The sequence below is a fragment of the Watersipora subatra genome, chromosome 2, assembly GCF_963576615.1.
Source record: "Watersipora subatra chromosome 2, tzWatSuba1.1, whole genome shotgun sequence".
Classification (NCBI taxonomy): Eukaryota; Metazoa; Bryozoa; class Gymnolaemata; order Cheilostomatida; family Watersiporidae; genus Watersipora; species Watersipora subatra.
The window spans coordinates 8736395-8749288 of record NC_088709.1 but is presented as its reverse complement, the minus strand read 5'-3'; the positions used below and the strand labels follow the sequence as shown (position 1 = coordinate 8749288).

General features: G+C 34.9%; 1 protein-coding gene across 1 annotated transcript in view; it reads right to left on the bottom strand.

Moving 5' to 3' along the window:
• Positions 1-795: 795 nt before the first annotated feature.
• The window catches only part of LOC137387918 (tigger transposable element-derived protein 6-like), a 30783-nt gene continuing 18684 nt past the window's right edge, over positions 796-12894 (bottom strand). The window contains exons 3-5 of the mRNA XM_068074432.1: positions 1870-2802; positions 1554-1726; positions 796-867 (exon numbers count right to left, since the gene is read on the bottom strand). Of these exons, the coding sequence (XP_067930533.1) occupies positions 796-867; positions 1554-1726; positions 1870-2802 (1178 nt within the window). The remainder of the gene's footprint in view (positions 868-1553; positions 1727-1869; positions 2803-12894) is intronic.

Below are 12894 nucleotides of genomic sequence, written 5' to 3'. Positions count from 1 at the left end.
CAACGCTGATTTTTTTAGGAAGATGTATGAGCAGTTGTGTTCCCTGACAAGTGATGACTACAGTTTCAGCATATAATTATAGAAATAATATTGGTAAGTTTTATAACTTTATGAAATAACCTATTACCTCATTCATTGTATGTTCCTTCATACACCGCAACAATAAACAAACATCTAGCAAATTATTTGTACACCTTTTGTAAAATAATACTATAAATCACATGAATTAATTATCTTTAGTTACTATTTTTAGACTGGTTTTTGACATTTTCTGGATTTTGTGTTCTCTTTTTAATTATTTAGTATTTTTATTTAAGACTTGTATATACCTGCTGATTCACATTAATTTATTAGCAATGTGCACAGCTTCATGTTGATTGGCAACTTAGCTGATGGTGCCATGCAAGTAGCATGTTGCTACGACATCATCTTTTTCTACTGTCAAAGATTCTTGAAGAAATTTGCTAAAAGTAGCCTAAACTTTAGTTTTAAACAAATCTTCACAAATAAAAAGCCTTAGTGTTGAAGAATGAAGGAGAAAGCATCAAGTATCACTGTATATGTACTAGTAAAGTAAGAATAATCAGAGTTACTCCTCAACCTTGAAGTATAGTATCTAATGTGTGACTACACTGAATCATCCCTTATCTTTCAATGCTCACTATATCTCACTATATCTCATTGTTTGTCCATCGTCATTTGACTAGCAAAAGATAAAGTATCTGTTCCGTGTAATGTGCCGCACATTTTAGTTCTGCAACTAAATTTTGCCTAAAGGCACATTAATTTTAAGTATCAAATTTGCTTGGAGTCACTTTGATCTGAAGGATTCCGTTTTTCAATTTTAAAAAATGATAGGTGGTCAGGCTAAGAATTATGAAAAATACAGTGAAACATGGATAACTCAAACTTCACGGGACCGAGCGAAAGTGTTTGAGTTATCAGAGCGTTCAAGTTATCAGAGCACAGTCACAAGTGAATGTATTTATCAGTAGATACATATACAAACTACATGTATATATAAAACTAAAGTATAGGTTGTTTGTTGTAAGTTAAAGGGCATCTGACGTAGAGTTTTAAAGTATTTATCAGAAAGTATAGATATTTTTATACATTTGAGATTTGTGTGTTGTTTTAGGTGATGCGACTGCCAGAACTTTTTCAGATTAGAATTGGCAAAACTTAATCGCGGTTAAAATGCTCAGAAGACATTTTTTCTTCGTAGTGTTTTACTCGAGATCAATTTTGCCAATTTTAATCTTAAAACGTCTTTTCAGTCACATCACCTAAAACTGCAAACAAATTCAACCCAATAGAAAAATATCTATTCTTTCTGATAATTTTTAAAACTGGACATAAGTAAACATTTATGACCAATGCAAAAAAGCATGCTTTACATCTGATCAGTTGTTTCATTTAAAAAACTTATCGAGTGTTTTCTGTGACAAGGTATTTTTTTGACAAAGATCAACAGTGTGACTTGTTGTAGAAATAGATTTTAAACAGTTATTATAGTCCTTGCACTCTCTCGTATCTATAAAACGTCTTAGGACATCTAAAGCGTTGTTTGCATCAGCCAAGGTAGGTGGATCAGGTTCAACAATCTCAGCCTCATCCTCTCTATCGGACTCATCAAGAGTACCACAATATGTCACGGACTGCACAATCTCTGCATCACTCAAATGCTCAGCAACAGTAATGTCTGCATCAACCACTAAAAGCTCATCTGCAAAACCAAACTTGAATTTAAGCTAAAGTAACACTATTTTTAAAACATTTGTTAGGCACCTTAGACAGTCATAAATTTAGCCCTTTATTAGGTCGAGTTCATAATAATGTAACAGCATTGGCTATTTCAAGATTACTTACTTGCTGTCACATTTGATGTAGAATCTATGGTGTGTAGTAGAAGATTTAGATTTCTCACCGTGTCACCTTCTTCATTATCATCAGCAGTTAAAGTCGCACCTGTTTGATCAAGGTTGGTATGACCAAACCCGTGGTGAAAACAGTTGGCAATCGTTTCTTTTGTGACACGGCTCCATGCTCTGTGCACCCAGCATATTGCTTGCAAAACATTGATAGAAGCATCTGGCTTCTTTCCATAAGTGTCAATGTAATCAACAGTGAATTGCAAAACTTGCTGACGATAGTAAGATTTAAAAGTTCGAATGATTCCTTGGTCCATAGGTTGCAGCACGCTTGTGGTATTGGCTGGTGTAAATAGAAGCCTGATTGACATAAGCCCATTCAAAGTTGGGTGTGCTGGACAGTTGTCAATGATGAGAAGAACTTTCCTGTTTTTTCTGGTCATCTGGCGATCAAAATCTCTTACCCATGTTTGAAAGATGTCACTCACCATCCAAGCCTTCTTATTGTGGTAATACTGACATGGAAGGTTAGTAACATTTTTAAAACAACGGGGATTTTTGAACTTTCTTTTTACAATAGGAACTTCCTTCTCGGTGCCCGACATATTAGCGCAAAGTGCCACAGTCAGTCTTTCTTTTGACAACTTCCCTCCACTACACTTCTCCCCTTTAAAGTGCAACGTTTTGTCGACCATGAGCTTGTGAAACAACCCGGTTTCGTCCATATTGAATATGTTATCATAAGTGTACATTTGAAGTAATGGAGTAAGCACCTCTTTTTTCCATTTTTCCACTTCTCCAACATTTACTGCAGCTGACTCTCCAACAACTATCTGACTGCCAATAGAATGCCTTTTCTTCCACCTGTCGATCCAACCGCGAGAAACAGTAGTATCCTTTCCTAAACCCTGCAAAAACTTGTTAGCCTTTTCTAACAAAATTGGCCCATCGATAGGTACGCCTTCACTATGCACTTGTCTAAACCAAGTCAATAATACACCATCCAAATCATCGTGCGACGTTGAACGATCTCTTAGTCTTGATGAATTTTGGTCACATAACGATCTTATTCTTTCTTTTTGTTTAATCCATGTTGACACTGTACTTTTTGGAAGATTTTCTCTTCTTGATAATGCTGATAGCTTTTGTCCTGCTTCGATTTCCTCGAGTACTTTAAGTTTGTCAGAAGGTTTCCACGGTTTTCTTTGCTTGCGTGATGCCATCGTAAAGTGGATGTCTGTTGTAGTGGTCGCCAAGCCACGAGCCTATTTGTGACATTTTATCTTTATGTATCCGCATATAATCGCTGTTACAATATGTACATGTATTTTGCATTCTGTGCCTACCTTTATTAAATTTTTATCGCCAATACCTTCTAACGTGTATAGCTTGGCCGTAACTAAGCGAACGTCTTAGCGACCCTATTAATCATTTTTATACGATTTCTTTTTCAGTTCTATTATACGGTACGGGGGAAATTATACGTACACTATACGCGTACTGAAAGCGCTTTCGTTAAGAAAGCAGTGTAGTCTCAGCTCCGCGACTAGGGAAACTCTTTCGAAATAAATTGAGCGGAAACCACGTTTGTGAATTCGGCAAAAAAACTGTTCGAATTAACAGTGTCGAGGTCGAGTTATATAGAGCCATTTATCATTGCGTGGGAACGGACCAAGCAAATCCATTCGAATTAACCATGTGTTCGCTATATCCGAGGGCGAGTTATCCATGTTTCACTGTAGTTGTAAAAATTGGTTTATCAAGGCTATTCAGACACGAAGTAAATTCACCAAAAATTTCCAGCAAGTACAATTTTTTGAGTTATTTGCTCTTTGTGGAATTGTGGTCTCTTTAGTTTGAACCTGTTTTGACCTTTGAATTGCGTATACAGGTACATCGATACTCATTGGACTGCAAGCATATACCATGCTACCTCATCTACATCTAATAACTCACTAAGACTAGCCACCTTAGCTACCAACAAACACCGGTCATGTAAGTATTAGGGGTACTACATAATGTGATTATCTGCACTAGCAAATCATAACGCTGATTGAATTGTATGTACATGATACTTATCACTAGTTATGAAGCCTAAAACAATACTGATGACATACGAGTAAGTATGACAAAAATCCCAGGACATCACTTAGCTAGGCAGACAAAATGGTAGGTGAAATTTACTGTATAACGGCTCTGAAGATTGCTCTAGTTCACATTCAGCAGATTTCTGGCGCTGTCAGACTATAAATATATAACTGTTATAAAGGTTTACCTCTGAACCTTTTAGTCTATACTAATCTGCATCCACTGAGTAAGATTAAGCCAACATATGAAAGAGAAGTAGGAATTTGTTTTTTAGGATATAGTAATCAGCTAACAAGTTTTTACCTCTAAAACAGCACTTTTCTATAAATACACTGTATAGAGCGCCTGTCAGTGCTGTCACCTCGTCCTATAACAAGACACAATCACATCTTCCATATGTCCCAGCTATCATACTCATTTTGTATGAGCTGTTTTATTTCTCAACACTAGTACTTACCTGTCGCTCCATAATGCATCGGTAGTATTTAAAGATACATATTTAATCTATAGGTCTAAGCATGAGTGTCTGTCATTTGTCAAGTTTTACCAGTTGAAATCTAGCAAATAATAATCCACTTTGCACTGAGTTTGAACTCGGAATCTCCAGCTCAACAAATGTGTGTACTAATCATTTCATTACCGTCTGAGTGGCTATACTATGGTTTTGCTACACCAAGCAATCAATGGGCGCTTTGCTTCACATCAATGCCACAATTAATGATTGTAAGCCCCGCCTCTTTCTTTTATTTACAGTTTTTTAAGTTATTTCTTCATTTATTTTAATTGAAACTAATGTTTTTATAATCAAGCATTTGTTTTTTAAATTCTATTTTCATATTTTCAATTTGTGGTTTAACTTGCATTCAAATTTGGAATTCAACAAATCTCAAGGTCAATCACTGAAAATTGTGAAAAACTAAAAGGTTTTCACTTGTAGAGTTGAAGTTTGTGATATTTTAAATTGGAAGGGCATTTACATTCTCTCTCTGTTTGGTCAGACAAAAAAACAATGATAAATGTTTTATATGTTGACGAAAATTAGATTTTCTTTGAAGAATATTTTATTATTCGGGTGACGTCAGGCACGCAGCTAGTATAAATATACCGTACAACCTTTAATTGAACACCACCTTTAGTTGAGCGCCACCTCTATTTGATCACCACTATGAGAGGAGGGTTAGAAATAGAGCGCCACCCTCTATTGGAACACCACCTTTATTTGACTGCCACTTTGACCCTTTTTGATATATATATACACATATATACGATATATATATACATGTATATATGATATATATATATATATATATGTGAGCAATCTTTATTGTGGTAATCAATAGACATATTTTACAACACATTTTCCACAAGGTACCACAGCCTCAGGAGGTCTACTTTCTTTTATTCATCTTCAAGGGCTCGACAAAAAAAAGAACGTTTTAGGGATGTTTTCTGATGGCCAGACACTCTAGAGTGTTTTCATAAAAAAGGTATGTTCTTTTAGCTTGGGAAAGTGGTTAGGGGCCACACCTGCCTCATTGAGTTCCATACAGTGAAAAGGGGTATTCATGAGCTGTAGTGTAGTGCTTAAGGGCTGTTGAAGTCAATCTTGGGAGAACATACTGCTTTGAGCATTTTTAACATTTTGGCTGGGGAACCGAGCAAAATGTGGTTTATTTGTTGCATAGGGAAACGACTTCTCTGTCGCTTTCTGTAGACGTTTATAAAGCTGTTGCCTAGTAACAGTAAACAAAAGATATAAACGCTAGTAAATTTTAAATTTTATCAACAAGATATTAGTCAATAAGTTACAATATCAAACGATTATCTGAGAGGAGTCGCCTTGCGTTAAAAGCTAAAGAAACGGCGACTCCTTTGAAAAAATGGAAGTTGGAAAAACCAGTCAACATACGGCTCGACATTCAAATCGGGAAAATAAAAATTTATTTGATTATGCAATCGTTAATGGTTTTTGTCTGATTACTAAAAAAATAATTCAGATGATGGAATTGATGTAAACTCTGTAGACTTTATATATACAGTGCACCCTAGAGATATGATGTTGATCCGTTCCAAGGTTGGCATTGTATGGTGGAACAATCGTATGTAGGCGTATAGAAACCATCGTAATTATACAATGCAAAATAAAAACGGTAAAAATCGTCTAAAGTTATATAAAAATGCTGTACATATTGAAAATTAGTAACAAAGTAGTATGTTAACTATAGTAACTATAGTTACCTACAGTAGCTGCATTGTATTAAGCGCATGTAGTGATGATGATCTGCAATACTGTAAAATGCAACAACATAATGTGTGTACTAAGTGCAGTACCATACGGTAAAAAGCTCTTACCTTTAAGACGTATGTATAACATAAACTTTCAGTACACTTCAAATAAGTTTAACTTACTAAACTTACACTTGAAACAAAGTTTTAGCAAATTTTTCAACTATTTCACTGAATTTAAACCTAATATCACGAAAATGTTATTCTACATCAGTTGCTGTCTTCACTTTCACATTTACCGTGTCTGGTTAAAACCTTTTTCAACCTAATTCAACAAAAAAGCCGAGTGATGCGGTTATCAAAAGCGGCCTCTCGCACACTTGACCATTTAATGGCAATCGAAAAGGAAAATGAAATTTTATTTACTATGCAGGTCGTACATACCTTTGGAGTAACGTGACTTGAGCTGGTACATGTAGTGAGTAGAGCAGAGAAGAGGCAAATATGTATCAATGCTAATTATGTTACATTACCCTCAAAAAATTAATTTAATATGTAATGAAGTGGACTTTTTTGTTAGGCTAAAAGAAATTGTCTAATCCTGTTCATTTTTTTCGACTGGTCCTCAAAGAAAAATTTTAACGCGTCATGGTCATGAAAAGCAGAAATGGCCCAGAAGACACAGCTTTCCTGCTGGTACAGAGAGTGCTCTAAAAAAACAAGCTAGCTTGGTGCAATGTAGAAGATAGCTTACTTGATCACTTATTGAGGATCATTTTTGCTGGTGCAGTGTAAGTGCTGGTGCAATGCAGAAAATTGCTAGCGAGCTAGCGCTTGTAAAATAATCCAGTAGTACAATGTACAGTAGTTTTTCTGATATGATCTAATAAATCATACAAGAAGATTTCCTAGTAGATCCAATTGTACAGTAGTTTGTCTTGTATGAAATGTACACAAGAATCAATGTAACCATACATGCAGAAGTTGTACGTATTTATACACTAGAAGGCAGGGCTTTAGCAAGTTCTAGAAAGTAATGTGGATGCATCAACAATCTTGAGTAGCTAGTTATGTATGAGTTACATACATACAATGATTTGTATTTGCACAAAGAACATAAATTAATGATATACATTATACATACATTGCACAGTATCGTTTTGACGTACCAGTCCACACCAGTAAATTAAACACTTGAAATTCTGCTGCCGATGTAGGTTTTTCTGTGTCCTCTACTTCCTTGCTACTACTAAATGGTTGCACCACTTGTATACAGATCTTGTGAGAGGCATCAAACTCCCTCAACTCGCCACTTCTAAGCTCCTCCTTGTGTTTGCTTTAACGAATTTCTTGTTTTTAATAACAATAATCACAGTTGTTAATCGGTTGCAACCATATTCTTTGACAATATTAGCAATATGAGCGCTTTCTTCCTATTTATTTATGACTTCCAACTTTGTTGTCATAGAAACCACTTTTCCTTCCTTTTGTAACATTTGTATCGGTCTCAGATTCTACAGCACACAAGTTAAATATAGATACTTGTAGTTATAATGTGTGCTGAATAAAAGTTTATTTTCCTACGTGGAATGCCCACCTGAGAAAGGTCGGTCATCGTGTTTCTTCTAAACGTTGTGAAAGTGTTTTTGGCAAACCACATTTCGGCACGTTTGTTATTTCGAAGTAGGTAATAAGTTCATTGACTGCCAAATTTGAACTCAGGCAAAAATTATCTTGAATTTGTATAGTAAAATAAAATTGATATGGCGAGGTGATAGTTTCACCATGTTCAACTTTGTAAGGTGAAAAATCATATATCAAGGTAATCATATCCTGAGGGTGTACTGTACAGAGAACCATTATGGTTATGGTAGCTCAGACGATGACATGGCTACTGGTGATGGCTACCCGAAAGGAATGCTTCCAAGCATTTCATACATAGACAACTGTACATAGGCGAAGCAAGTCGTAACAAGCAGTAGCCAAGGTACAATATTGCTGCCCTTATGATAGCAGTTTTCATTTCAGAGATATAATTTGAAAAGTTGCAACATAACGCTGCTGATCACTTAAATTTTCTCTTGAGTTAAACTCACTCATCACTGTTAATGAATTTGATGTGCAGCGGAACTTGGAAGTTTGGATCTCACGCCAACATTTTGACATGTAAATTTCTATGCACCACAGGTAATAGTAAAATGTTTTTTAAGTAGTGCTAAAGGGGTAAAACACCTGTACCAAGTAGGAGCAGTGATTGAGCCAAAAAAGAGGACAATTAGTCTGTGGTGATGAAGTGATAAGGGAACGTTTTGTATTAATGTGTAAGGCAGTGAGAAGGGTGCATTTTATAACATTTCAGACTTGCCCTTAGGGGTGAATAGAAGAGAGTGAACCCCGTGGGCCACAGCGAGTAAACTAACTAAAAGCAGTGTAAAACAGCAACAAAAAGAACAAAAAAACTATAGTCTAACTAAAAAACTAATTAATTTTCTCACTAGAATATTAATGTTGAAACTGAGAGCTTAAGAATATATAAAAATTAAACCTGATGATTGATATGAGTGTTTAAACAAAAAGTGGACAAATAAAAGCTTTGTGAAAATAGTTATGCATATCTATGACAACAGATTTCTGGATTATAGTCCGAACCTCGACAGATTTGACGCTCGACGAGTTTGTATATCGACAACGGTTGGTCCAATCTCGACAACGGTTGGTCACAATCCTGAAATTTTTTTGCTAAATTTTTAAAAATAATTAGTAAATTATAGATCTTACATTTTTTATTTTATCTAAACTTATTCTCATATTCAAGACAGTGAAAACATGCCTATTAAGATTTGCAGTTGATGACCATCCTCATAGATGGATAGTGGCTTAGTGGGTCATGGTGGTTTCTCTTAGATTTTTTTATAATAATAATAAGTAAATTTATTAATATTCTAACTATTATATTTTTGCATTATTATTTTATTTAGGAAATTTTATAGTCTTACAGCCTATAATCTTACTATTTTAGTGTTCATTTAATTTACTCAATTTCCTCTCTTGAGCAGTTATTCACAATTTTGTTATCACCATTATGATAATGATTATGCAAAGGCGTGCTATCAATTTAAAACTCGTTTAGCTTAGGCCTATATGCTTCATCAGATAAACGCTGGAAGCTGTTTCTAGAGTGTGGGTTTAAAATTTCTTCTATCACTGCGATATTGGTGGTGTACAATACAGCATAATGTTTTTATTTTTTCTGTATAAATAAATGTACAGGAGGTAAACTATTTACATGAGTTAGAAGTTGGTTTTTCTCTTCTCCTTAGTTCCCATAAAGTCTTTTGTTATGATACGAGTGGATGATAGCATTAACAGGTGATGGAGCATTTGTGAATAAATTATCTCACAGTAGTTACGGTAATTTAGCAATAATGTCTGATGCATTTATGATGTGTGAGCATATATGAAGGTTAAAACACTTTCTCTACTTATTGTTTTTATGAGCGGTCTCAATTTTATTTATACATGCTCTCCAGAGTATATAATAAAAAAATAGACAATGCTCAACTTTGAAATTATATTATGTAGAGACAGAAATGAGTGACATAAAAATGTTACTATTTGATGCGAACATAATTGATTTAAAACTCCGGTAGAATATATCTACCACCTTTCTAAAATACTCCGTTGTACGAATCGTTTCATCTTCATACTCGTCCTACGGTCTATTTAAATACGAGTATTTTGTTTTAAATAGCTGTCTTTGTTTTCTGGGCAGTATCTCATCCGCAACCAGATCAGTATAGACTTTACTGAGGTGGGCCTCTTGACTTAAAACTCCTATTAGTAGATACATATGGGATGTTCATGGGGCAATAAGGCATTCAACCGATGGTGCCATCCCTCAACGCCATTGTTAGTACTGATGACTTGCCGAAATAATGACCACGAACTTACTGGGTAAGTGTATTTTTTTATCCATGATTCCTTCACGTAGTATATATAACTCTTGCAAATGCTCATCAGTGTAATTGGCAACTCTATCTTCAAGTGCGCCATCAATATGTTTATTTGGCAACATTGGCTGGGCAAACACTCTCTGTATGATATTTCTTGTTGTTTACCCATGCTCCTTGTAGTTTCTGATAAGTCCAAGTTGCCTTTCATGTCTATACACCGCTTGGCAGTACTGAAAGTGACATCCTTGTCCTCTTATACCAAAAAACCATCTCTCATCGCCTTCCATAGACCTGAAACAATTACGTTTAAATTACTATTAACATCAAAGGAAAATAATTATAAATGTTGCCATGTTTTTATTTAGTCTAAAATTTTAACCACCAACATATTCTGATTAAATTTTACCAACTTTAATAATAAGATACCTTTTTCAAAGTCAGCAGTAGTATAGTAGGAGCAGATCTACACACATTTGCACTTAAAGTTAGATTTTGGGTACATTTTAGCCCGAGAACCTCGGAGAATGGTGTTGTCTGATGGAAAGTTTGGGGGGGTAGGTGTGTGAGTGTTGGGAGCTAAGGTTATGAAGTTTGAGAGGAATTGTGGGAAGGATGACGTGAAGAGGGCGATGGTTTTGGGTTTCGATGCGATGGGTTTGGGGTTTGGGTGTCGACGAGTTGAGCGATCGATCGTCGAATGGTTGGGGTTGGGTTGGCGACCGGTGGGGTGAACGGTGTTATGTCGTTTCGGTTGAATGAACGCTGATGTTGGACGAGTTCGGGCGTGTCTATTCGTGGAATCGGTTAAGTCTCCCTTCGTTATAAAACTCTTTAAAGATGAGTAATAAGAAAGGGGAAAGTCGAATGATTTATTCATTATGAAAAATTTCTTTTGAGAAGACATGAAGAGTCTTTATAGAAAACTAGATGATATAATTCAAATTTCTCCAATACTATTTATTAGTTTTGGATTTTTTTCGGTTAACGGTGAATTTTTACGAAATATAATTCAATTAGAACATAACCCTTCGGATTGTACTTATGGTATAGCTAGTTATGAAATTATTCAAAGGTTGGGAATTACTGAACGACTTGTTCAATGGGCTAATCCATCTTCACGGTTAGCGAGATATTGTGTAGGCAACTCAGCTCGTTCAAGGTTTTGTGGATGGAGAGCATTGCCTATTAAGTTTGTTTGTCATCATCCACAATTCGAAGAAAATAATGGTAGATTTACAGCTCCAATTAATACTTCCATTACTCGATCCACCATCAGAACTACACACACATCCAAAATTCCTACCACCACCACAACTACACTCGCTAGTACAATTCCTACTACCACCACAACTACACTCGCTACCATCATTCTAGCAAGTGGAATCACAACTCTTCCATCATCTGAAAATCTTAAGGAAAATATAACTAATATACCATTTGTACCAATAGCCTTAAGATTATATAATCCGAATAATGAAGAAAACGCTGATGTTGGACGAGTTCGGGTGTGTCTATTCGTGGAATCGATTAACTGTCCATTCACTATTTATAAGTTAAGAGTTTTATATATGAACATTATATATCATTGAGAAGTTCAACTAGAAGGAATATAAAAATATATAAAATTATGGAAACTATTCATAAGGATAATTCTAAAGTTTACAAATCTTGTGAAGAAGAAAAAGATAATACAGATGGATTAGTTGAAGAGGCTGTATTATTACATAAACATTTTGATAACATCACTAAATCTACATCAAAACCGCTTCGACAAAGTTTGCTTCAATTTTTTGGAGTGGTTTTAATATTACTTGCAATAACTGTAGCTTCATCTTTGATTGAATATTTTTTTTATTCGGATTACAGGAGAAAAGATGAATGCTACTGTGAACTATGTAGAAGTATTTTTTCAAAATCTTATGAATAATGAAAGTGTGATTTTTGAAACATCTCCTCATCATTATAATTAGTTGAAATGAAAACTTCAATGTTAGTAATTATCAAAACATGGAGAAAGACGGACTACAATCAATTGATGTGGGGTTACATTCTCCTTTCACATCTATAATAACAGGACCAACAGGATCAGGAAAAACTCAACTCGTTAAACGGTTGATTGAACAATCTCAATTAATATCTACCCCATCTCCGATCAAAATTATATATTGCTATGGAATATGGCAGGAAGTTTTTGAGGATATGAAAGGAGTGGAATTTCATGAAGGATTGAAAGATCCGAGTACTTTTCCCAAAGATGGAGAAAATAGATGGATGATCATTGATGATCTAATGGAGGAATTATCATCAAATATCAAGATGGCTAACAATTTGTATACTCGAGAAAGTCACCATCTAAATATTAGTATTTTTACTATTACACAAAACTTATTCTTTGGTAAACTTAGAACAATTTCGTTGAATAGTCACTATTTTTTATAGGAAAAAACCCCAGGGATTCTACATCAATCACATTTTTAGGAAAACAAGTTTTACCTGGACAAGTTAAATATTTTCAGGAATCCTACCGAGATGCAACATCTTCACCATATTCCTTCATGAGACTGGACCTCCGACAAGAAACCGATGATACAATGAGAATTATGGGAAATTTCCCTCCTGTTGACTCTACGCCTATGATTATTTATAAGCCTAATTAAGCAAACGATTTTGATTGGTATTCCATAATTAAATAAAACAAGTATATATTCCAAGTTCTCTTTAAATAATCACCATACTACTTCTGTATCTTCCTCTGA